A 25484-nucleotide genomic window follows, 5' to 3' on the forward strand; every position below is an offset into this window, starting at 1 on the left:
CATTTCGTTGCGGCCACCAGTGAACTGTTTCCCGGGGGACACTTTTCCTCGCAGCACCGCTATGTGCGTTAGCATGCTAATGTTATTGTTGAGCAGTTTGTTGCAGCGGTGGGTGGCGAGTCCACTGCTTATATTTACTGACGTTAAAAAACATCCCGTTTTCACCATCAGTGAATGTAGTAAACACATTTTCAGTGATGTGCATGGTTAGATTTAACGCGAGGTTAGTTAATATGGAGACGTTATGCTGATGGAGACTTAACGTGGTTCTATTGTGAAAAGCCCGAGGAGAAGTAGTTTGTAGTAGAAATGCAATTGACTGATGAGCAAGGTGAGTCGTGCTAATAAGCTTTTTTAATAACATAAAACAATAAACCCGATCATAATCTTTTCTTAACCTTCCTCCTTCATGACTGGACCAAAATGCGTGACTACTGTCTCCAACCACCAGTCAGAGAAAAGACATTTAGAGGAGGGAAGCAGAGATGGATAGAGATACAGTAAAAGAAAAATGTCAATAAGCAGTGTTTGTACATTTTATTTTCAGCTGACCTGTGATGAAAAGAAAAAGTCCGTGATATACKGTGAAACCGATGTAAATGATGAAAATACCGTGATTTAAAATTTTGGTCATACCGCCCAGCTCTAGGCTCTGGTATCATGGCTACCCAGCAACGGAGCTCAAAAMTGTGGGATCGTTTTAAGAAAATGAAAGAAAAACCTGTGCAATGCAATATCTGCAGAGCAGAACTTGCCTTCCACGGCAATTATTTTAAGTTYGCATATAGCTAAAATTTAATGATGGTTATATAATAGCAGCTGATTTCTGGCATGATAAGCAGTYTGTTTTATATTCAATTAACYTATGATCCGATTAGTCGACTAATCGAAAAAAGTAATCCGTGATTAATCGATTATAAAAATAATCGTTTGTGGCAGCCCRAATACGTTGTGACTGACTGGGTTATCTGCTGGTTATCTCAAATAAAAGGATCAGTACTTCATAATAAATTATTATTTGGGGGAGAATCATGTTTTTGTCCAGACACATAGTTCAATTCTACACCTTCAGTTGTTATGAAAATGCTMTATARCAAAAATAAATTAGACTTTCATAATCTAAATAAAAGTCTCTGCCTCTTTAAGAACACCCTACCGTTTCAGACACTCCCACTTCAGCACGTCTTGACGACAGTGCTTTGGGMTGGGGCATGAGCTTGGCTGCAGACTGAGCTCCYGGGAGGAGTTTTGTGTAAATAGGCGGTGCTTTGTACCAGCAAGTGRTTAGGCAGCTCCACGTGGATACCACAGGAGACGAGGATTTCTCCAACATGCATGAATGAGTCAAAGCAGCACTCTGGGTGTGTTTTTGATGAGGGAATGATGTTAAAACATGACATAAAGCTCAAAAAAGTTGATTGTGCATAACACCCCCTTTAAGTAAAGTTAGGTACGGTGTAGTAAAAATACTCATAAAAGTAACTTTTTTCCAAAAGTTACTCAAGTAAACTCTGTTATAGATATTATAGCAGAGTTTTATCACTATTTTATGACAATATGATAAAAAGTAGGAGAAAGTTTAAAGAGAAGGCGGCTTATTGTTTTCAGTCTTAATGAGGTCTGCTGATCTGCTTTGTCACCCTGCTAGCAACGGCTGAAACCCAGGCTACAGGGACCCCTGATTAACACAGATTTCCTTGGAGTTGATCATCGAGAGTAGTATGTAGGTCAGAAACATCCCGCTAACCCGCACAACTGCACAAAAGTCTCCTGACACGCACTGAAATTCAATCACATCACACAGGCACACAAGCTAACATGCGTGTARGAACACACATGTTAGAGTGACAGCTGGTAGCCGACCACATGACCTCACAGGTCACATATCAGTGGTCTTTTAAACCGTTTGAAGCACCCCACCATCTTTACGTCTCATTGCTGGGGAAAATAATTAAACCCCTAAAACACCGTTCCCCATTTTTGAGAATGGGGCACAAGAAGAAGAAGGAAGGCTCGCGTCAACCTGCGGGCTGCTCACACCTGGCAGCATGCTTCAGAAAACGGGGGTAAAAAAACCATGACAGGCCGAGACCTCAAAGGAAAACTGCGGTAAAATCAGTTAAAGGAACAGAATGATAGATGGCCTTGAGAGAGATGAGACTTTCGCAGCTGTAGACGCATTACACGCCTGTAAGTGTGTCACTCACACACCCACTCGCTTTTCTGCCYTTCCCCGAGCGACATTAACCGAAGGATTAATGTCATCCTTCTCAGGCCACGGACTGTACGAGTGATGAGAGACTTTCAGAGCAAAGAGGAACTAATGAAACATGGCTCAGACAGTACAGTCCACGGACGGAAAATGAAGAACTTTTCTTTATTTTTTATAATCATAATAAATTGTCCGACCCTCAAAACTACATGTGAGGCTGTTAAAATGCACGTAATACGAAGCATGAATTAGGATGTAGAACARCTGATATTGCTGTACAAAAGATACACTGGCATTGTGTTTGAGCWCTTTATGGGATGGACACATTACAAAAGACAAAATAAATAAAAAGAGGGGAGTTTGTAATTGTGCAAACATCTTCCTGACATACAGACCAACCAGCAGGTGCAGGGTTTGAAATCAACTCAAAATGCCTGTGTGGCATTGTTGCTGTTTTCTTAAACATATTATGATATAAATTACATTTTTTTTTTACTGTTAAAGAATAGATCAACACTATTTTAGAAGGCTTAAAGTGTATATCTAGAGAGAGTATCTAGGGCTACGTTCACCTTGCAGGTCTTAATGCTCAGTTCRGATTTTTTGCAAACATGCAAATTTTTTGGAATGAAAGCTTGAGGGGGGTGGGGTGTGAAGCACCTCATTAAAGAGACAGCATCAAAGCGAGTTGATCTGAGACACACCTCAGAAAAGGGGAGAAAGAGGAGATTGTGGAGTTACAATAATGAAGAATTCAGACCAAAGCTTTGCAGTTCCACTTTATATAGACCCCAACTGAATGATTTAAACGTGAAAAAGAAGGGTTTAAAAGCATGATTTGGCTCCTTTTAAGAATGTAGCTTTCACCATAATGTCTGTAAAATCCTGACAGGACTGGATTATTATTTTTTTTTTTTTACCTGTCCCAGTCCTGCCTATGCAACAGAAAATGTTTTGCGGTTTTAGCATATTAGTTAAAAAACCTGGGGGCTTCAAACAGATGCTAGTGCAGCTGTTTTAAACAATATTACAAAGGAAAAGCAATTGGATAACATTAATTTGAGCTCCGAGAATTTTTTTCAGCCCACTTCTCTAAAACCAGCAAAAGTCTAAGTGATGCTTATTAGAGTTTATTCTGTGGGCCAGAATTTTTAAATTGTTTATTTATTTATTATTTATTTTTTAGAAAACCTAACATATTCTGGACGTTTTATGTGCTCTAAACCACAGTGCCATTTCAGGTCCATCGCTCCTCTGGGAGTGTTTTCAGTCGTTGCATGCTCCAAACCCTGTAATTAATTTGGTGGGAGGAATGTCGATATTTATTGGAACAGGCCCGTGGTGCGCAGGAATAACCTTTAAACCTCATTCTGCTGATTTTATGAGGCAGCTCTGACTTTCTGTCTGTGGCAATTTTTTATTTAATGTTTTATTATAAAGTTTTCTTGCGAGATATCTCCATCCAGATGTTCCCCTCTTAGAGTTGTAAATGTAACTTAACTATTCAACTTGGAAAACAGAGGATTAATACTTGCCAGTCCTTCTACCCTAACTGTTTTTCTTCAGTCTCCGTGTTCATTCCTTTGTGTGTGTGTGTGTGTGTGTGTGTGTGTCTGTCTCCCTGCAGCGATCATGTTTGTCTTAGTGTCTGCCATATATCCATATAGGGTTAAACGCGCTGCAGGAGGCGTGCCCTCGGCTATGAACTGTTGGCCGCCATCACTGTCGCCCTGATCCCCCTCTTGTGTTTGGGGACGAGCTGCAGCTGCCGGCACAGCTGGAGGTTTCATCGCGTTCTTCTTCCTCCTACTTTAATCTACCTTTGACACACTCACCCCCATCACCCCTTTAACTCTCACTCTCTCCAGACTGCACGCGCTTCTCTGCTCGCTGCCAAAGACAGCAACATTTTCCCTCATTCAATACTTCTCGATAGATCCAGGGAGAGCGAGAGGTCGGCGGAGGGGAAAGGATTTAATGATTTCCTGTCTGAAGTTTTTCTGTTGTCTTTCATTGTGGAGGCAACTTCTCAAATAAACCCCTGATAACTATACTGGCTGCACAATAGTAGAAAACTTTTATTAACCCTGTGACGTATATTGCGAAATGAAAAATACAGGAATTTTCAATAATTGCCTTGAACACTTTAAGTTATGCTGCCAGCTTGTTGARGATTAACCTGCACCAGTCTTACCTATTTTTTGTGGCTTACAATTAGGGATATACTGATATGAAAATTTCAGCAGATATCAATATCCAATATTATTATTGGTGTTATGTCCGATAACTGATATCTACCAATATTACACGCAAATACCCATGTGTCGTTTTTTGATATCGTAAAAAATGAACTGACCGCTGACATAGCTCTCTACCTCAGTTCTTCCTGGCATCACTAACAGATAGCACTCGACCAACCATTTCCCCTCCCAAAACAGAAACAAAATGCTAAAATGTGGGAAACCATTATCAATGGTATAATCGAACATTAAGATCATGATGTCGATATTCTAAAAAATAACCAATATTTGCCGATACCGATGTTAATGCAGATATATTGTGCTTCCCTAGTTACAGTGTTTATTTTAAAATTATTTAAACCGTATTTTACCTCTTTTCCTCCTTGGTTTTGTCAAGATCCTCGTCGCCTTCCTCCACAGCTCGAGAGTTTGCCAACAGCAGGTCTCCGAAAAACGCTGTCATTATTATCACAAAAAAAAAGAAAGTTATTTTTTCCTTTTTTTTGCGCGCAGCCACCTGCAGCCGCTTCCGGTGGAAGCAACCCATCAAAAAATAAAAGCCATAACAGGTTTAATGCATTGACTTATGGTTTAATTTGTCTCTGCATTGCAGGACTTGCYATGTGACTATTGTCGTACATCTAGATGATGCTCAGACGATATATCGTGCAGCTCAACTATACAACGTGTTAAATCATCCAACTTCTCTCCAGCTTTTGATGTCTTCCTCAAACTTCATGTTAGTGCTTCCTGTTGTTAGCTTTTAGGGTMTACCATCATCATTTTATAAAGCAGCTGTGAGAGGTGGCTGCTGGGTGTTTTTGGCACCTTGTTGCTCTCGACTCTGCTGATGGATCTGTGTCTGAAGGCTTGTCTGCCTGTGTGAACTRGAGCCTCTCATCTGGGTTCAATAAAGATCTGCTAGCAGCAGAACTATATTAGTTGAAAATACTTGGAGAATTTAAAGCTTTTAAAGATTCATGATTGTTCAACGCCAATCTTTTTTTTGGTGACTTTAGTCTGAGGCCCTGCAGACTGGTCTGCCTAATGGATTTGGTGGATAGCTCGGATATTTTCTGTTACTCATTAAAAGCTGTGTGATCAATTTCAGTGTTTTGCTGCTTCTAAAATAAATAATTTATATTTCAGTTTTAAGATTTTATTTTTGCTATTTTTATGGTTGAATTGAGTACACATCAAAGAGTTTTCTGATCAAGGCTAATGGTCCGTGATTGTGTAACAGTCAAGCTCCGCATTTTTTGGAAAGTTAGGTGAGGCCAGTGGGGAGTGAGCTGACCTGGATTGTGGGGGTGGGGGTGTTGCGGTCGGTTGCTGTGGGATTTCCACAGCTCTGGGTATCCGGGGTAGGCAGAGGCGTTGAGCTAATCCTCTTAACCCCACTCTGTAACACACAGACAGAGAGTGCCTTCACTTGTTTTCCCCCATCAGCCAGCCCCGGCTTTAAAATTCACACTGAGGGATCACTGACCAGACTGCTGTGCACTGCAGGTTTGCCCATGCAAATGGAGCCTCTCTGCCTGTTACATCTGTGAGCCAGAAGCAGATAGACACACCGATACAGGCCCGGCTGTGATGTTTCTGTGGGTCAGTGCAAGCKTTCTCTGACGTGTCTTTTCTCTCATATTGTACCGCACTTACAGAGTGAAGGTATGCTTGTAGATCAGTGTGTCAGCGGTGCAGTAATCTGCTTGGCCACTGTACTTCTTTAGGGTTGGCAGATGGGGCGGATATCCCTACCCGCCATCTGGACACCCTGGCATGAACAAGATGTGGTCGTGGCCTAGTGCTGAGCAAGATCAGGGGATTACTCTTCTCTCCTATCCCGGCGGTCCAGCTATTTGTATGAACACATCAAATAATGAGCATAGCCTGGTGATAAGAAGTGACATCCATCAAGCTCGGCCTTTTGTGTCCATGCCTGCCTATAGTATAGCTTGTATTGTAATCTCTGCACCAGAACCAGAGGTTAGAATGATGGAACTGTGGGTTGAACCCATAAAAACAGCTTATAGATTTTGTGTTTGGTGGATTATGTTCATTAGGTCACATAGATGAATGCATTAGTTGATACATTATGGTTTGTTGTGCCATTCTGCTAATTGACTCTTGGATTCTTAATGACGTTCTGACATAAGGTCAGTATTGACAAAAGCCTCTTATTTTCCCTTCTGCTGTCGACCTTGTCTGTCTTCACAGTTTCCAATGTGGCTTTTCAGGACATGCAAAACCAAATGTGGTCACCCTCCAAAGAAATATTTTCCAGCCATTTTAATATCTTCATGTAAGAAGCGAAGGGTGAAATCGCTGCCGTAGTAATACAAAGAACAGATGCAGAGAGGAAATAACTGGAGAGAAAACAAACTTTTTGGTTTTGTTCTGAGGCTGAATACTAATCTAAGAAGACAGACARGAGACTAGAGGGGAACACTTTGTTCAGATACATCTTGAACATGAACTTTGTGTCAGAGGGGAGGGAAAAAACACACACAAGACAGCCTGATAAAGGAATGTAAGGAGGAACTTTGACGGAGGCAATGAAAGGAATATGCAGTTTTAATGAACTGAAGTGYCGGCTAACTCAACTGGACAGAAAAATGTTAATAAGATAACGGAGCTTATATAGATTTCTGTTTGACATTCACTTAAACTTGAAGCTGAGATCAATGCAGAGGAAATAGATGAGCGATGATAACAGTTTTCACCTCAGATTATCTTAATGCTTAGTCTCTAAAGATGGAGTCGGACTTAATTAAATTACTTTAAAGTATGTGAGTGTCAGCACCATTTGCAGGATTGTTTACAAATGAGCGGAGTGAGCAGTGTTTTTCGCTGAGACAGGCATTCACTGGGGCTATAAAACCAGCAGAACTTGGGTCAGCTGATTGAACAGACTTACAGGTTTGGCTCCTTTTAAAGGCAGGTTTGTGTGTTTTCCAGGCTTATGGTTCAATTCTGTACCGCAATCAAGTAGCTGTTACCTTCAGTTATAGCAAAAATAAATTTGACTTTGCAACATACTGTAGCCTATCGGAACGTCTTGAAATTACCCTCTGTCTCTTTAAGAACCTCCTACCGTTTTCAACACTCCCACTTCAGCTCCACATGGGTACAGCAGGACATTCAAGGATTCAAGGATTTCTCCAACATGCATGAATGCGTCAAAGCAACACTCTGGGTATGATTTTGATGAGAGAATGATTTTATAACATGATATAAATCTCAAAAAGGTCTTAAAGGCCGAATTCTTGTCCACACAGAAACGCTGCCTTTCCAAAACAATTTTTTATTTGTCATATCTGAAAATATCCTTGCAAACACGGCACGATTCCTGTAATAGCAATACCAGGCCTGTACATGAAGATAAAGAGAAAAGTGGCAAACACAAGAGCCAAACCCAGCTATTTATGTGGACCGTCAGTGAAATGAAATTTCTACTTTGTGCCACATTAAACTACTGCGGTCTGGTAGTTATGTCATTCCTCATACAGGAAAATAATAGATGCTTTTCAGGCACGGCAAGGGACAACTGAAGGGAAAGGTTTTCCTCATGGTTTTCAAAGCGTCTCATAAATTATTTATATGCAAGAATCAATTTTATAAACTATTCACATTTCTCACACAAAAACATAAAGGTGGTGTTTCAGGATTATTTATCCAAGAACCCAAAGCATCGATGCAAGGCTGAAAAACAGAGTATTCACAGGGAGTTGTTCCCATTTTGACATGGTTTGTGTTTTACATAATTGAGTAGTGATCCTTTCTCTTTTAAAGACTTATCAGCTCCATTACCTTCACATTTAAATGTCCCTTAAAGGCATTTAATGAAGATAATCCTCGTGGATCGCTTCCATTTGTGGTTCATGCTCTTGTCTTCTCTCTCTTTATCCCCTTTTTTTGTCTGCAGTGAAAAGTACATCTGGACAAGGGGTAATGGGTATTTTTAGCAGCMTTTATGTCCCTGAACAGGAAGCTCCTCCAGCAGGAAAAAAATAAAAATCACTTGTTCGTCTCCTCTTATTGAGTCATGTCCTAATGCACACCAGAACATCAGGATACACCGGGGGCTGTCTGTGGGTGTATCTGGCTGAGAGGTGAAACTTGCTGTGTGCATTGTCTGGCCAGGCAACAATAGGAGGAGTGTGTGTTGATCTGTGTGTGTGTGTTTGTGTGTGTGTGTGTGTGAGCAACTGAAACAACTGATCTCGGGGCCACTTCCTCTGCCTTTTAGTTTTATTGTTGCCGATGACACGAGACATTCCACATTTACAGTGAGGAAGCAACACAAAGGCTCAGAGTGACGTTTGGATTTCTGCCGCAGACATAAGAAACACGTGTGCTTATTAATAAACACACATTTGTTCATGATGAAAAATATTCTCGTCTTCTAAAATATTTAGACTTCTCTGCTTTGCAACCAATATAGATGAGTTATTTTTAGTTTTTATCAGCCAGATTGGAAATTGTTTTATATAATGTTTTAATAGTATTTTTACTTTCTTACTAATTGTATTTTAGGCTTTGAGTAAAAATAGATATTTTGTCAGTGCAAATGATTATTATTTTTGGGTACTGCAGCCATTTTAAATAGCTTTTCATAATTTAAATACAAAGTATTTGTCTTTGGTTCTTCTAGGGATGGACGTTTAGTTGACAAGCAGTCATCTTAATTTCATACGTCTTAAAATGTTTTCCTTTTTTTGACATGACTTTGAATCAAGCTATAATATTTTCAATTAAAAGTGATGCTTAAAATAGCTAATTAAAATATTAGTGTCATGTTTTTGTTTTGCAGAAGTGCTACTCCTCCTCGGAGACTGAGCTTTTTCCAAAACTCAGTAATTAGTTCTTCGACATCTTGTGTTTTGTTTGCTTCCAAAGCTTAAACTGGGTCAAGAGAAAAAACAAAGTTTTCTTCTCATTTTGACACACAATTAGAAAGTAAAAAGACTGTGCTGAATTATTTGTTTGTAATTCTTTGATTTTCAAGTCAAGCTCAGTGTGAGTGAAGCCACATTTTTTTAAATTAAAGGGAATCTGAAGAGTTTCTAAAAAGACTCACTCTGTTTTTTTTTTTGTCTGACATCTGAAATTTCTGACTTGAGTTTGATTTGTAGCTCTCCCGCTTCATCTCTCCTCTTCCTCGATCCGTGTCCACATGTGGTTGTCTTATCCACCACTCTTCGTTCACATCAGAGGCTGTTTCTTCGGAACCAGCAGGCACAACGGATGCTGCTTTATTTATGAATTTAACTACCCCCACTGGGCAGCACCACTAAAACTCCAGCTGTGCTTTGAAGCAAATTTTTGATGATCTGAATTTATGATGCTTTGTAAGGTTTTTAAGTCAAAAAATTTCTGCTGCGTGTTTGCTCTAGTGGAAACCAAACGAGACCACAAAATCCAATCAGCTCTTTCCCATTCTCTTTTGTCTTTTCTCCCATGAAACAGAAACGTTAGCAGTAAATGTGCCTAAAGGACAGAGAGTACATCTGTTTGGAAGGATTCAAATGTCAAAATAAAACAGGAAAAAATGAACATTTTCTTTCATTTCTGCAAAAATTCATCGTGAATGCAGAATTCTGACTTTGCTGAAAGCTTTTTAAAAAAGCTAAAACTGAATTTCCAAGTTCAGTCAAGCCAAATAAATTACAAAATGAAGTAGTAGCTAAAAACTAAACAAGAAAATTAAACATTAAAGTTCGTAAACCCATGATGAAAAGCTAAGATTTTTGTAAACAGTGGCTAAAAGCTAATATTTGCAAAACCATATAAGCTAAGATTAACAAAATTGCCAAAAACCAAAATGAGCAAAACCATAGCTAAAAGCTAAACTTTTATTTTTATTATAAATTTATTCATTTTAAAAAACAAAACTATATACAAAAACATACAATCAAAAATCAAGTAAAATGAAAGGCTGCAGAAGCTAAAAGCTAAACTTGATAAAACAGTAGCTAAAAGCTTGAATTAGCAAAACCATTGCTGAAAGCTAAGATTAAGAAAACATTAGCTAAAAGGTACCATTTACAAAACTGTAGTTAATAAATTTAATTTGTATATCTGTAGATAAATGCTAAACTTGATGCAACAGTAGACTAAGATTAGCAAAACTGTTAAAACTAAAAGTAGCCCGACAGTAGCTAAATCCTAACATTTAAAGCCTAAAATTAGCTAAAATGTTAAATTCCCAATAATTTCAGTTAAATTAAAAAAGTTCAATTAAGTTAAAAATTGAAGTATAAGTTTAAAAGTTACAAATGCCCAGTGGTGGGCAGCACTTATCTAAAATTTACTTTCACTAGCCCTAAAACACTAACTCAAATATTTAGGTCCCCTAATTCTAAAGCACTAATGCACTGAAGGGTTTAGAAAAAGCTAATTCTAAAGCACTAAAATAACTAGTCAACCCATGAACATTCTTCAACAGACAACATGAGTCACGTGTTGCCATGTTTCTCTCTTAAGGCTTATCATTGACATTCCACAGCCTTATTTGAGTTCATATATTATCAATATATTGTCATGGTGGATAAGTGACACATTGAGCAAAATGTATGACAGCTTTCACCGTCAGCTGTTAACATTAACGTGGATCAATAACATTTATAGACCTCAGCTAGTGCCTCTAAATTTAGCCTATAAATTTAGCAAGTGCTAATCCACTAATAAATTTTAAAATTAGCAAAAGCCCTAAAGCACTAAGCAGGAAATTAGTTTCTCTATTAGTGCTTTAGGGGAACTGTCCCACCACTGCAAATGCCAAAAAAACATCATAAAATAGGTGAAATTGTGCTGAGGTAGTTAGGTGCCAAAAATCACTATAAACATGAAAACATGGGTCACACAAATATAATATTTCTCTTTATACGCTGGTTCATACTTTCTGTCTTGTCTTCATGTGGGAGATGCGGTCTTGGCAGCTCCTGCAGCACCTGCAGCAGCAGCCTGACACTTCCTCTGCCTCCCGACTGGCCCAGCTCACCATTCGCTGCCAGTAATGTGCCCTCTTTCATCCTCCACTCTCCTCCAGTTTCATCCCACAGTCCCTTTCATCCGTCAGAGGCCTTCGCTGTGCTCCTGCCAGTTCACTCTCCGCGTTGCTTGAAGCGGGTGAGGGAGGGTGAGGGCCAGGAGCTTATCTGTCTGTGCCAGCCGCAATTGGCTCCGGAGCCAAGGTGCCAACGTGTGGAATAACTGTCCCATGGATGATGGAACTTTTCTTCATTCTCTCTGCCGAGCAACGTGAAAGGAACTTCATATTCTGAGAATTTTATCACGATGTTCTGTGCTTCCTCTGTACGGTCAATATAAACACTCTTTATTGACACAGAAAGCAGAGATAGATGGAACTCCTTCTGAAGTCAGCGGAGGTTAATTCAGTCTGAAAACAGAAGAAAAGCCCGTCTGCAGCCGAACTGTCATCAAACCGAGTAGCTTAAGCAGCAGTGAAACCAGAGCTGAACACCAGAGTTCCCGTGTTTAATAAGAATATATTCTTAACTAAGCTCCCATGTTGAAAACATCAAGGAGCGAGGCCTGTGGCGGTTCAGCTTCTGGCAGTATAACCCCCTATAAAGCAGACCTATAAAAACGCTCCTCCTTCCACAAGGAGTCGGAGGAGTTAATCAGAACCAGAGATCTGGGTGGAACCGCTGGCTTTTTTAATGCTGAGACCGCACAGAGCTGGTTGTGGATGCTGGAGCTTAAAGTTTTTCCACCAAATCCAACCAGTTAGGGCTTGACCTTTCCTAGAGCAATTTCATGTTCTTTTCAACATGCACAGCAGATCTCTTGTCGTCGTCGTCGTCGCATATCTGATCAGCGTCACACTCCGAGCCGATTGCTCTTTGGCCTACAGTTTTGGCTCCACGGTTTAAAAATCTATGACTGGATTGCGCAACAGCTCCATTCTTGTCTGTGTTTTGATTCATTCATGCACATGTGCTCATCTGTGAACAGCTTCTGCAACTGTCACATTTTTTCAGTTTAATCTCAAAACTACCACAACGTTTATTTAAGTGTCTTAAAAGTTAGAAAGTTAGAAAGATACACAAGGAAAAATACATACTTAATATAAAATAAAACACGCAATGGAAATAAAAGCTTGTTTTTCATATCTTGCAAATAGGGGTGCAACAATACCCGTATCGAACCGTACAATGCAGTGCTTTAGGTTCAATACACATTTGTATCGAACAATACAGATTTTTAAAATTTATTTTATCAACTTGTCTTCTGAAGATGCTCTGTGTTGAAGGATCAGTGGATCTGTGTTCGACTAATCCACCTAGGTGGCATTGTCGAGCGCAGATCCACTGAGAAACTTGCTGTTTCAGCAACATTTAATTTAAAAAAACTGTACTTTTGAGCTTAAACAAATGTTCATAATTAATTTAAATAATTTTCAAGTTAAAAAGGGCATGGAAATTTCTTTCTTGTATCGAAAAAATATCGAACCGTGACACTCAAGTATTGAACTGAACCGAATCTTGCATTTTCTGTATCGTTGCACCCCTACTTGCAAATTTGGCTATTTTAGTGGGGTTGTGAATGTTTGTCACAGTCGTGTCCAGCCCTGCAGAGTGCTGTGGGAGTGAATGACTGCGTCCCCATTCATCCGGTCGAGGCCAGAGGCCAGCCAGGCTCTTGGAAATGGCCAGGAAGCCTCTGAAGCTCCCCAGGATGTAGCTGTCAGCTGATCCCCTTTTGGGAGGGGAAGACGGAGAGGAAGAGGTGGGGGGACTTGGCAGGTGTGGAAGGGACAGGAGAGCAGGGGCTCTCTCCAGCTGACAGTGACATTGGCCATGTCTGTTAAAGAGATACAACAACCCAAATTACTCCCTCCGCAACTGCATAACCTGTGTGCACACGTCCTGCATTTTTTTCACAAGTTTTCTAAAGAAGCTAGTGTAAAATGCTTCATAAAATGACAGACCTAGCATTCCTCAAAGGAATGTTTGAGTTTTAAACTTTATCATCTCACACTGTGGAGAAACAGTTATAGCCGTTTTGATCCAACCTTGTAAAATCTCACGCTCAGGCAATTTGTTGAGGATGACTCTCGGATACCATGACAAAATAAAGTCAGTATTTGTAAAATTGACGAGTTGTAGCTATTTTGTGTCGGCTAACGTCAATCAGCTCTGCTTCGTCTTCCTTTCCCCAACACACTGAGGTTATTCTGCATGTGGCGGCTAAAAATGATCTCTTATATTAGGATGAGTGGATAGCAAATAACAGCAAGCTTAGAGAGAGAGAGTCACAAAGGCTGAGAGTAAGACAAGTGAGGAAAAAGTTAGCAACATGTTATGTTTGTTTTTATAATTTATTTTAAAAAGCTGATAGTAAGGAGCATTTTCCAGTATTTAGAGCATCAGAAAATGTTTCATGGGGGAGATGTTTTAAAGTCTTTAAGAAACTGTATTGTATGCAGTTTGTTGTTTCACTGCTAATACGGCATCTGGTTGCATTTAAAAAATAAATAAAACGGTCATGTTGGAATAGAAATAATATAAAAGTTGTTTTCTTTTGTCTGATCCCAGAGCAGAAAGACATCAAAACTTCATACTTAAGTACTTTTTCATTTATCATTAATCATCATTGCAGTTGTTATCGCACGTCACAGGTTTTCCTAATATAGTCAGGGGCGGTTCTAGGGGCGGGGCCACAGGGGCATTGGCCCAAGCTGAAATCTGATTGGCCCCCTGAGTGCCCCTGTTCTGTCACTCATCTGTCCTTTGCCTGAGATTGGTGATGGTGTATGCAGTTCCATGTCCAAACTCTAGAAGCGCTAATGAGTCAAATAGGAAAATCCAGCATGAATCAATCTTACAGAATTCTTCTCTTCTTAAGAAAATCTGAACAGTCTTGCAGAAAAAGTCTTTAAACTGACAAATGATGGCTGCATTTTCTCATATGTGGTGTGTTTGAGAGCATTTTATCTATGTACAGTAAAAATACATGTTAAAATTGCTAAGGATAATTTACTGTTCAAGCTTTTTTTTAAATTACATTACATGTGTTTGAACATATGACTGGTAAAATGTATACACCTTACCAAAACCAGGGGTTTAAATGCAAGGATGCTGAACAAATACTTGGCCCCTCTATAAATATTGTGGCTCCTTGATGGCCCCTTACTCAGAAAAACCCTGGATCCACCACTGAATATAGTGCAGCCCTTATTCAGAGTCTTTCCTAAAACAGCTCAGATTCTGACAGGTAGAGATAGAGATGTTTTGGAGTATAATGTGGTATCAGGTGGAAACTGCAACCTGTCTTTGTGATATCAGATAGAAAGCTGAACAGCCTAGAGTATTTTTAACAAAGAGCTGAGTCTATATTAGTCTTTCTCTTTTGTTCTGTAAACCTTTCTATTTTTTGTCTCTCTTCTGTTTTTATAATGTAGCTTAGCGCTGATCTCTTTCTCTCTCACTGCCTGCCCTGCATGAATGGTGTTTGAAAACAGAGAGAACAGGAAAGGCAGAGCAGACAGGGAAGAATAGAGGGATATCCCCTTACAGAGTTGCCTCCTTTTCCCTTCAGGACAGAAGGGGTGAGAACTTCGGAAAGGGTGGGGTGGTGGTGGGGTTGGTAAGTCACACCACCTGCCTGCAGACAAACCTCTGGGCACACAGTCCGAAAGTCATCCTGCAAACAAATATGCAATTATGAATGTATCCGTTGTATGATCTGTGCGCTGCTGACATCCTCTCTTTCTGATTTTATGTGTGTGTGGTCAGAGACATTCAGATTAGCCCTATGTGGCCCAGATTACAACAGGATCAGTGCTACCATATATTACTCCGGCCTGTGAACCATCAGTGCGACAGTGGGCCAGCCACGGCTTTAGGGGCTTAAGACCCCATTTAATTACACTTCCGCGGAGGGGAAAAGTACAGTAATCATTTCACACAAGCTGTTATTCACTCTGTGGTGAGAATCCTGCGCAAAGTCTTCAAGTGTCAAAAGGAAAATGCGTGTTTTGTCAGGAACGAAAGAGCAAAGCCCTCAGGTTCTGTGCCTCATTTGCTTTATTTAAACAACTGTGACATTTACGGGGCTCCATACTTTCAGTCAAATTGTGTTGATCTTGTGGCTGCAGCGGAAAATGCTTCACTAGATGAGAAATGAAATCCTATAAGTCAGGAGAGCATTAAAGCACTCCGACGTGTTGTTCATTCTTATGGAAATGGCTGTTATTTCTTGGCTAAACGTGTAATTGTGATTTAAAACGACCAGCTCTCTGACAGTAAATAACAGTTACCGTATTTATTCAAATATAATACGTAAAATTAAATCCATAAACTCATCCATAAAGTTGGGGGGTAGTACTATACTTGGATAAATATTTTTACTTATGTATTTTAACTGAAAAATCGGCAAAATTATTGAGTCCGGAAATGAGACCGAGTCGTAAAAAGCAGTTGAAACGAGCTCACCTCTGACACTCCTCTGTGCTTCAGAGTGAGATAATAACAGATCCAGGCAGGAGACATGATGTGGGAAAAAGGGGGAAACAGCAGTCCTGCACCTTAGTAATGATAACAAACTAATGACATTAGCGTGTGACCGAGCCGCTCCTCGAACAACAACAAACACGTTCGTCTGTAATGGCTGCCGTCTACCGGTGTTCTGAAAAAGTTTGTATCCCTGAAAAAAATGTTTCCCCACCAGAGGGGGCACTCACGTGTAGGAAGTAATCTGCTTTCCCCACAGAAGATGGCCCAAATCTCATGTGAAGTCTCTGACTTTTGTGTTTGCGCCTCCTGGTGGACTATGTGTAAAATGCCAGAATTCATATGATGCTGCTACAGCTGATATATATTTGTTGTCAAAATATATTTTAGTACATATGTTGTTAAAATAAAATGAACAGTCCAATGATCATTTTACTGATATGTACAGTATAAAGACGGTATGAAATTGGAGATAGTTTGAGGATTAATTTTTTATGCTTTTTAAGCTCAAAAAAGGGGGGGTTGTATTATACATGAGATCGTATTATACACGAATAAATACGGTTTTATTTTGTCCTCCCAAGGTGCCGCCAGGGACATTGGCTCAGCTCTGACAAGAATGTGCATGAGACACCGCAGCATCGAATCAAAACTACGCCACTTCACCAAGTAAGAGCTCTTTTTTATCGCCAACAGCTGGAAGTGTGTTTGTGTGTCTGTCTCTTAGTAAAATATCTCATGAACTTTTCTAAAAGCTTTAACATTAGCTGCTGGAGTCATGATCCACTGGACAGACTTTGATAAAACCTTCAGGATGTACATTTACAACAGATATTGAGCCAAACATCTGATGTGGTAGCTGTGAGTCGTCCTCGGTACACACATTGAATACATCATGACCTCGCACATAATGTTGTTTTTCAGTGTTTAAGGCCACAACTGAAGATAAGTTAATCTTAGTTGATTGGATGCTGGCTCCATGTAAGGCTGGATGGACAGGACGTTCCTTGTTGACATATTTTAATTGAAAATAAAAAGTTTCTGCACTTCTATGTTGTTTATTTGATTGTTTATCATTTAACTTTATTCATTTTATAAAAAAAAAACAAAATTTTATATACAATAGAAATAAAAGAAAATACAATGAAATGAAAGGAAGCAGAGAGAAGAAAAAAAATCTTAAATCTYCCCCTTTTTCCCTCAAATATAAATTCAAACAATGGTAATCTTTAGTTAACAAGACAAAACAAGAACATCAAATCTTTCTAGAACGACAAATTATATGAATGCACATTATACTGTTTCATATTTTTTCAAAAATCCAACCTCTATCTATATAATCAGTAACCGATCGCTCTGGAAGCTGGGGGGCYGGGCCTCTTTTTTGGATTAAAAGAAACAGCCTCAAAACAAGTTGATCTGAGACACGCCTCAGAACAGGGCTGAAAGAGGGGCTTGTGGAGTTACAATAAGGAGTAATTAAGACCAAAGCATTGCAGTTCCACTTTATATAAACCTCGACTGAATGATTGAAATGTTAAAATTATGTAATTAAAAACCTGATTTGTCCCCTTCAAACTTCTTGCAATAAAGGTTTTGGGAGTTTTTCTTTTTTATTCATGTTGATCACCTTTTTTAAAATGTGTTTCAACGCCCCAGCCCATAAATGTTGACCTTCCTTTAAGGGTGCCACCTTTTGCTTTGAATATTGTGCGTAAAGCCTATTTTTATACCCCCGCCTTCCATTCTTCTTAATTTGTCTGGACTTGTTGCCTTTAGTGCTCTCATGGAGGGGCTGGTTACACCTCTCCAAGACAGGATAGAGGAATGGAAGAAGACAGCCAACCAGCTGGACAAAGATCATGCCAAAGGTGAGCTACCATAAAAAAAAAAAAATACAATTATATCAATTATTACACAGTGTGAGCTGGAAAATGTTATATTTTGCTTGCGCTCTGCAGAATACAAGAGGTCTCGTCAGGAAATCAAAAGGAAGTCACTTGATACGCTCAAACTCCAGAAGAAAGCAAGAAAAGGTAAGGAAATGTTTTAAAGCATGCTCAGTCATTGGAGCTGCATTACATCTCAGAGATTTGCTATGACAATGGTGAAGTCTGCTGGGCAACAAATCTGAGCTGCACCTGTGTCTCATAGTGAACTAGCACCATCTAGAGTGGAGAAAGAAAATTCCCAGCTCACTTTAAAGCTGTATAACAGTTTCAGAGGCTCCTCTCCAGCTTTGAACACCTCACTCCATGAATCACAAAGAATGGTTTCTCTTGCTGTGCTTTATTAGCCCCTTCTGCTGGTTGTAATTAACCTTCTGTTTTCATGCAGCACCTTCACACACCAGCGGTACGGGCTAGTCTTAAACTTGCAAAGTGGCTATGTTTGATACACTTAACGCTGCCTGTTCTTCTGTCTCTCTGTCCCTGCCTGCTGCTGCACCTCTCCTCTGATCCTTTCTGCCTTTTCTTTTTACCCCCGGCTGTAGAGCTTCTAGGTACGTCTGCTGTTTCCAAATGCAAACGTCAGGCATCAGAAYCATCATTAAATCAAGCTGCCAGTCAGATGAAACACTGTTGTCTTAGCATTTTTAGCTTAAGGTTGAAATAGTTTGACAACACCTAAAGGAGTTCCTTATGTAAAATCTGCAAGAGCAGATTGACTCTCCTGTCAGTGCGGTAGTTAAATTACTGGCTGCCAGARGCCAATCAACTGAGCTAAGCACAAAGACTACTACTCCCTACATCTGCTATGGCAGGCACTTTTCTATAGATAAAAACAAAAACAAAACACTTTCTAACTTATTAACTTAGTTTAATATTTGCAGAAAGCAAATGTGTAGAATTATAGACTAACTCCCTGGCAGTTTTCTGCTACACACTGAAAGCCGGGGGTGGCCTCATATACGATGGGAACAAAAGAAAATAGTTTCCCAAAGTTTAACTAATGGCAACACTATGAATAAATATATTTTATAAACTGTTTCTAAAGCTGAACTTTGACTAAATTAAAAGCAAAGCATTACCATAAATACATGCATGTAACTAATTGTAATTTTCAGAAAATAAAAGAAAAGAGATTTTGAATAAAATACACATAATGATTGGAAATAACCAGCGTATGTAAATCCCTGATGCCCCAAAGAGTTCTGCTTTTGACCCACAAAATAAAAAACTTGGTATTGCACAACCTCAAGCYCAATCTTCACCACAATGTTACATAACTACCGCCGTAAAGTGAGCTTTGTGAACTTACCATGACCTGCTGTGACAAAAGTGACATGAAACCACTTACATGTTTCACATTTAATCTCCTCTATTAACATTTAGTTACTTAAAAAGTATCTAGTAGGGCTGTGTATTGGCAAGCATTTGGTGATATGATACATATAGCGACACAGGCACTACGTGATATATCGCGGTATATTGTGATACTGTAACCTAAGTGATATATTGCCATTTCTCTAAAGAGAGTCTAATTAAAAACAAAATGTCAGTATTAAAAAGCACACCAGATTTATGCAACAACAGTGAGAACTGCATTGTAGTTCACATTTCTTCTTACAACATCCATCTATCTGCTAACCAGCAGTCAGAGGCTAAACTATAAACAATATTTCAGTGTATCAATGTCTTGCACCCCTGCTATATAACAGGCCTATTTTCATCCTTACTTTGAAAAAAGTGGAACAATTTAAACCCAAGTATCAGTCATTCCCATGGTTAAAGTGGCTTGTAATAAAACCTGACTCAATAATAACGACTAAAACTTATTTTTCCAGCACTCATATACACTTGACACATTCTCATTCCATTTTTCTTGTAATTAGAGCCTTATTATATATAAGTGTGTCAAAACATGTTTATTGGATACTAACAAGGTGTCAACATGTAAATAAGAATAATAAATAAATATTCTTCTGTATTCTAGTTTTATAGAGATAATTACAATGCCAACAAACCAAGGCTCCGTTTTGAAAATGCTTAACCCACTGCAGCCTATAATTACAGTATATATTTAGTTTTTGCTGTGAATTCCAAGTTGCATAAAAGTCAACTAAAAATGCTAAGATCCATGTGACTTGCAGTCATTTATCATCTTCACCTCATCTTTTATGTTTTCATTGTCTAATGGAACTGTGGCGTGAACCTTTGGAATAACCCTGGACATTCTGTACAGTAGTGTTTTTCTGATCCCGTCCGTTTCAGCATCTGCACGCCCTAGCTGCTTGACATGACTCAGCATTCTCATGTGCATGAACCATTTAAGGTTGTCAGTGCATCGACCTCCAGTGCACAACAGCATATCATCGTTTGTTCTAATCATCTCATTTTTTTTCACTCTCCTCCCTCTTCTGGATATTTCATGCTACTTGTGTGATTATCACCCAACTCCCCCTCGTTTTTCAATCTGTTTTCATTCCTCTTCCCTTCTGTTTATTCGACTCCCTTCGCTGCCGCTCATTCCTCGGCTCCTCCTCGTTTGCACTTTGACCACGCAGGGCGGGGGAACCTGCGCCCCCAGCTGGACAGCGCCATGCAGGATGTCAGCGACTTGTACCTGCTGATGGAGGAGACGGAGAAGCAGGCGGTGCGACGAGCGCTTCTGGAGGACAGAGGCCGTTACTGTTCATTCATCGGCTTACTTCAGCCAGTGGTGGTGAGCGACACACTTCTCTGTGTCTAACTTTGTAAAAATGATATTTCGGTCTGTTTTCGATCTTTAGTTTGATCCATCCTGCTTTCTGTCCAGAATGTAGAAATTGCCATGCTCGGAGAAATAACGCATTTACAGGCCATTGTTGATGACCTCACCGGGTTGACTGAAGACCCGCACAAGCTGCCGCCTGCCAGTGAGCAGGTAACACTAAGGCTGTGTCCAAATTCATGGGCTGGATCCTTCGAAGGACACAGCCTACTCAGTCTAGCAGCTGACAGATTTGGCCTTCAGAGGATGCAGCTCCTGAATTTGGACACAGCCTACTATTACTCTTATTTTCTTATAAAGCTGCTGATGTTCTTTACAAATGGTTAACTCATTCTGATCACTGTCAAATTTGCCTCAAACCCACTTAACAAAAAATTTACACAACTTACTTAAGTTGGCATTTCGATAAATGCACTGCCCGACTCCGGCAGTTCGTCGCTCAGGTTTTTGTGATCTTCTGTTACTTTTTTAATTACTTAGCCCCCCGTATCATTTCAAAATCTATTTTAATGTTTTATCAAACTTTCTTATTTTGTTTTATTCTTTATTTAAAAAAAAACTACAGGGCTTTTTGGTTGTTTTTATGGTGTTATGGAATTAAATGCAGCACTTGCTTCCTAATTTTTAACCTTCGATGACCTCCAAATCCCTAATGGGTGGTCRGATTTTAAAAAACGTAAACAGTTTTGGAATCGGTACATTGAGCCTTACAAGGACAAAAGGAAAACAGCTTATCAAAGTCCCTAACTTTAGTGACATATTGTTGTTCAGGAGCGTTTACTTTCCATCCAGCTGCTGAAAATAAATCGTAAATTTAAAAAAAAATGTTTCSTTTTATGGATGTGAAATAACCTAAGCATCAAACTGCACGTGGAGGCGCTCTCAAAATGATGTATGTAAGTAAATCTTTGTTTAAAAAGCATCTGGAAAAAGCAAAATTACATATTGCTTTGCATCAAAATAAAACACAATATAATTGGAGGAAGATCACCAAGTTCAAGAACAGATCCCTGAGGCACCCCACAGGTCACCAGTCACAACATAAAACTTTTAAAGGCTAACCCATTTCTGAGGCTGATCGATAAGATTAAACATCATTTTTTTTTGTCAAAGGCAGTGGAAAGTCTAAACATGAATGAATAAAAAAAGTCATCGTGAAAAAGTTGAGTTCTTTCCACTGTGTTCTGACCAGTCGTGATGTGTTTCTGCAGGTAATCCGGGACCTTAAAGGCTCCGACTACAGCTGGTCCTATCAGACCCCTCCTTCCTCCCCCAGCAGCACAAACTCCAGGAAGAGCAGCATGTGCAGGTACACTCACAGATCTTCTTATTTGTTCCCTGCATTTTTAAAATCCCCTCCAAAAATAGAGATTAAAAAKCTCTGCTTCAACTAACAACTTCCAGTGTGGTATTTATGTTATTTATGGTAACGTTGTATGTTCCGGTAATGATGTTGATGGTGTAGCGGTTTAAAAAAAAATACACACAATCTTATTAGCAATCCACCTAAAAAAATTCATAGCAGCGAAGAGATGAAACTTTTAAAGTCGTGTATTAATATAACTGACGTGGCGTCCTCGTGAAGCGCCTGACTCCCTGTGACAGTCAACATGAGGTACCTGTGGTACACTGCGAGCTCCTCGCCTCTTGCTCCTGGCAGATTTGTCACTCTCAAGCTTCTTACAGCCAGATTACGTCGGAAGCTGTCAAACATGACAGGCTGAAAGCCACGAGCCTACACAAGAACCAAACCTCTCAAACTCTTAAGGTGAGCGACGATAGTTTGACGGTTTATTTATAAACGTGCGATTCTAGGTCGAGAAAAAAAGTTTGTCTTCAAATAGAAATTCTTGTAATGTTGAGCTGAAAGGAAATTACCTTTCTTAAATGTTACTGTTGAAACATGTCTGATATGTATGGCAATAAACCCACCATAAATTCTAATAATCTATTTTTATTTACATTTTAACCACTGACTTATTCTGAATTGACATTTACCTCATTACGTTCAGATTATTCTATAAACATGTTGTTTTTAACAGTGTTTAAATTTATTCGCTGTGTAACATTTTGAAGAGACAAATGCTTATACGTATTACAGTTTAAAGTGCCTGTGGCGTGTGTATCCTTCAAATACAGAAAGTCAAAGAAAACAACTTTATATTTAAGTAATTTTGCATAATACACATGGTTTTACTCATTTTGTCACATAAATGGCATATTTTCTTTTGAACTTGGCTCATCTAAAGTGAAACAGGAAGTGACATCAAAGGGGAACTCCTTAAGAAAGACAACTCTGGTTTTTATTGAAACAATATTTAAACGTCAACTGTTCTTCATCTCTCTGATAGACTCAAAATAATTTAAAGACACATCAAATTCTTCTCTACAGTCTGTGCTAGCTCTTGTGGCAAKGCTCTGTTTACATGCAGACATTCCCCTTTGATGTCACTTCCTGRTTCTTCACATGCAAATATCTTAACAACTGTTCATCCCAGCAGTGTGAAATTAGTTTTGCAATATGTTATTAATGTTATCTTTCCAAAAAATGTGTTCATGTTTATTACAAAAAATTGATGTCARGGGCACTTTAAGGTACACCACATTTAGCCACCTAAATGCTGTTGCTCTGGTTGCCCCGTTTGCAGGAAAAACCCATCCTCCATCATCAGACTTGTTCTGAATGTTAAGAGCTTCCTGCTGCCCCCGCTGGCTTTCTCTGCCCCCAAACATCCTATAAGAGCTGCGAGAGGAGATGCTATCATCCAGCTGTCTCGCCGTCCCAGTTTAGCGCTTGTCATGGTCTGCAAAACCCTTACGTTTGCTCTTTTTTTTCCCCTCGCTTCCTTCACATCCACTTTAATGACCACATGTTAACTCGCTGCCCAGAATATCTCCCCCACTGCAGGGTGTCTTTATAATAAAATAATTCTTGTTCTCACTTAAAGGTACAAAAAATGTATTGTTACATTATGTATGCAGATAAATGTGTACCCACATGCTTATCAGTATATTTGTAAAACTACTGGAGTAAACTTTTTCAAACTGCATCGTTTAATATAGTTCAGAATAACCTTGATATCTTACTTTGCAATGAGTACCTTTTAATCAGTCAGTTTAAACATTGTGGCTACAGAATCACTACAGAATAAAAAAAAAARGGGCTTATTTATCAAAGAAAAGAAAAAAGAACAGATGCTCTCTTGCTTTAAATAAATAATGACTATTCAATTTGCTATGTTTAATTTGGCGTTCATCCTTAAGCCTCGTCCTAGAGGATGAAGATTAATGAGAAATGATAACTGCACATTTGTTCCAGAGGGAGACGGGAAGGAGTAGATGTGGGGGAGGCGAGCAGGAGGGGAGGTGAGAAGCACAAGTTGCGCATTTCAAAATGTGTGGGTGACAAAGGGAAGCAACTCGGAGCGAGAATAACAAAGCAGGAGACAAAAAGCACAAAGGCAGCTGTTAATCTTTAGAGGGGAGGAGAAAAAAATCAAATAAGGGATAATGTTTTAAAGCGCTTTGATGCACCGAAATTAGAAGAATGCCATCATTTAGACAGCTTTTATGTTTGCTGCTTTTGTGATCAGTTTGTCATTTAGCCTGTCCTGTTTCTTTTTTTTACCATGGCTTACTCACAAATCCTCCTTTTTCAAAAAGAAAAAACAAAAAAAAAACAAAAAAAATCTTTTTTTTACCATGGCTTACTCACAAATCCTCCTTTTTCAAAAAGAAAAAACAAAAACAAAAAAAACCATTTTCTGAACAAAATAAGGGGGTAAAAATGTGACAGCATTGATAATAATACAGTTGAAAATGCACGCTCATTTGATAGCGATGTTGTGCCAACAGCTTGCTTCAGATGCCCTCAGCAGGAGCTCATCGGCTCAGCAGCGTGTCCTCCCACGACTCAGGCTTTGTGTCCCAGGATGCCAACACCCATTCCAAGCCTCCGTCACCCATGCCCTCTGATATCACCAGCCAGGTAGCAGCTTTGGTTATGACACTATACATCACCCTTTTTTTATTTAAAAAAAGATGAGTATTTCTCAACTCCAGTAAAACCAGAAGCAAAGTTATCTCCAGAGATTCCTCAGACAGTAATGCTGCAGGGCACAAGGCCACAGTATCTCACTCTTCTTACCAACCGGTTGTATCCAATCTGTTTTTTTATGTTTGCATTTCAGACYCAAATCTCTAGTGTCAGTAAGAGCTTTTGATAATCAAAGCGAGCTGTTGGGTTTCGTTGTAATAGAGCTTTGTCATTTGCAAATATGAATATCTTATCCCAGTGGACTGATAGTTTTTCAGACTGAACAGATTGCAGCGTAGTGAACATCGTCAGCACCAGAACTTCAACTGATGCAATGCTCCTAGATCTTTCAGGCTGCTTTAATTTTCAATCCAGGGCTACAGTCTATAGATCCCATAAGAGAAAGGTGGGGGAAAAAAATCCTTCTATCTAAAGCTTATCGGCACTTTTTTTCAACCCTCCCTCTCCCCCTCTCCCACCTACATCCTTCTCCTTATTTCCACTGCAACTCCACTCTTCTTCTACTTCATCTTCCCCCCTTTTCCCAGAAATCCACAAGCTCAGCCTCCTCTGAGGCATCAGAAACCTGCCAGTCTGTCAGCGAGTGCAACTCTCCTACAGCGGTTAGTACTGCATGCATCTCTTACCGGCCTACTTGCCTTGCTGAACACACACTCTTGCAGACACATACTCACGCACGTTGTTGTGCAGTGCATTTCCCCCTCATTGTTATCTACGGCTTAAAAAATAATTAAAAAAAAAGCCCATTGGCTCCTCATGACAGCCGCAGTGCAGTTTGACGT

General features: G+C 39.5%; 1 protein-coding gene across 4 annotated transcripts in view; it reads left to right on the top strand.

The window, feature by feature from the left end:
* mtss2 (MTSS I-BAR domain containing 2) overlaps positions 1-25484 on the top strand; it is a 33851-nt gene that overhangs the window by 5727 nt on the left and 2640 nt on the right. For 2 of the 4 annotated variants that reach the window (XM_014031853.1, XM_014031855.1), the window contains exons 4-12: positions 16517-16601; positions 17712-17803; positions 17894-17968; positions 18427-18435; positions 20440-20597; positions 20691-20798; positions 21857-21954; positions 24501-24633; positions 25230-25304. In XM_014031853.1, the coding sequence (XP_013887307.1) occupies positions 16517-16601; positions 17712-17803; positions 17894-17968; positions 18427-18435; positions 20440-20597; positions 20691-20798; positions 21857-21954; positions 24501-24633; positions 25230-25304 (833 nt within the window). The remainder of the gene's footprint in view (positions 1-16516; positions 16602-17711; positions 17804-17893; positions 17969-18426; positions 18436-20439; positions 20598-20690; positions 20799-21856; positions 21955-24500; positions 24634-25229; positions 25305-25484) is intronic. The other 2 variants (XM_014031856.1, XM_014031854.1) reach the window with 2 other exon arrangements.

Source organism: Austrofundulus limnaeus, unplaced genomic scaffold (genome assembly GCF_001266775.1).
Source record: "Austrofundulus limnaeus strain Quisiro unplaced genomic scaffold, Austrofundulus_limnaeus-1.0 Scaffold1335, whole genome shotgun sequence".
Classification (NCBI taxonomy): domain Eukaryota; kingdom Metazoa; phylum Chordata; class Actinopteri; order Cyprinodontiformes; family Rivulidae; genus Austrofundulus; species Austrofundulus limnaeus.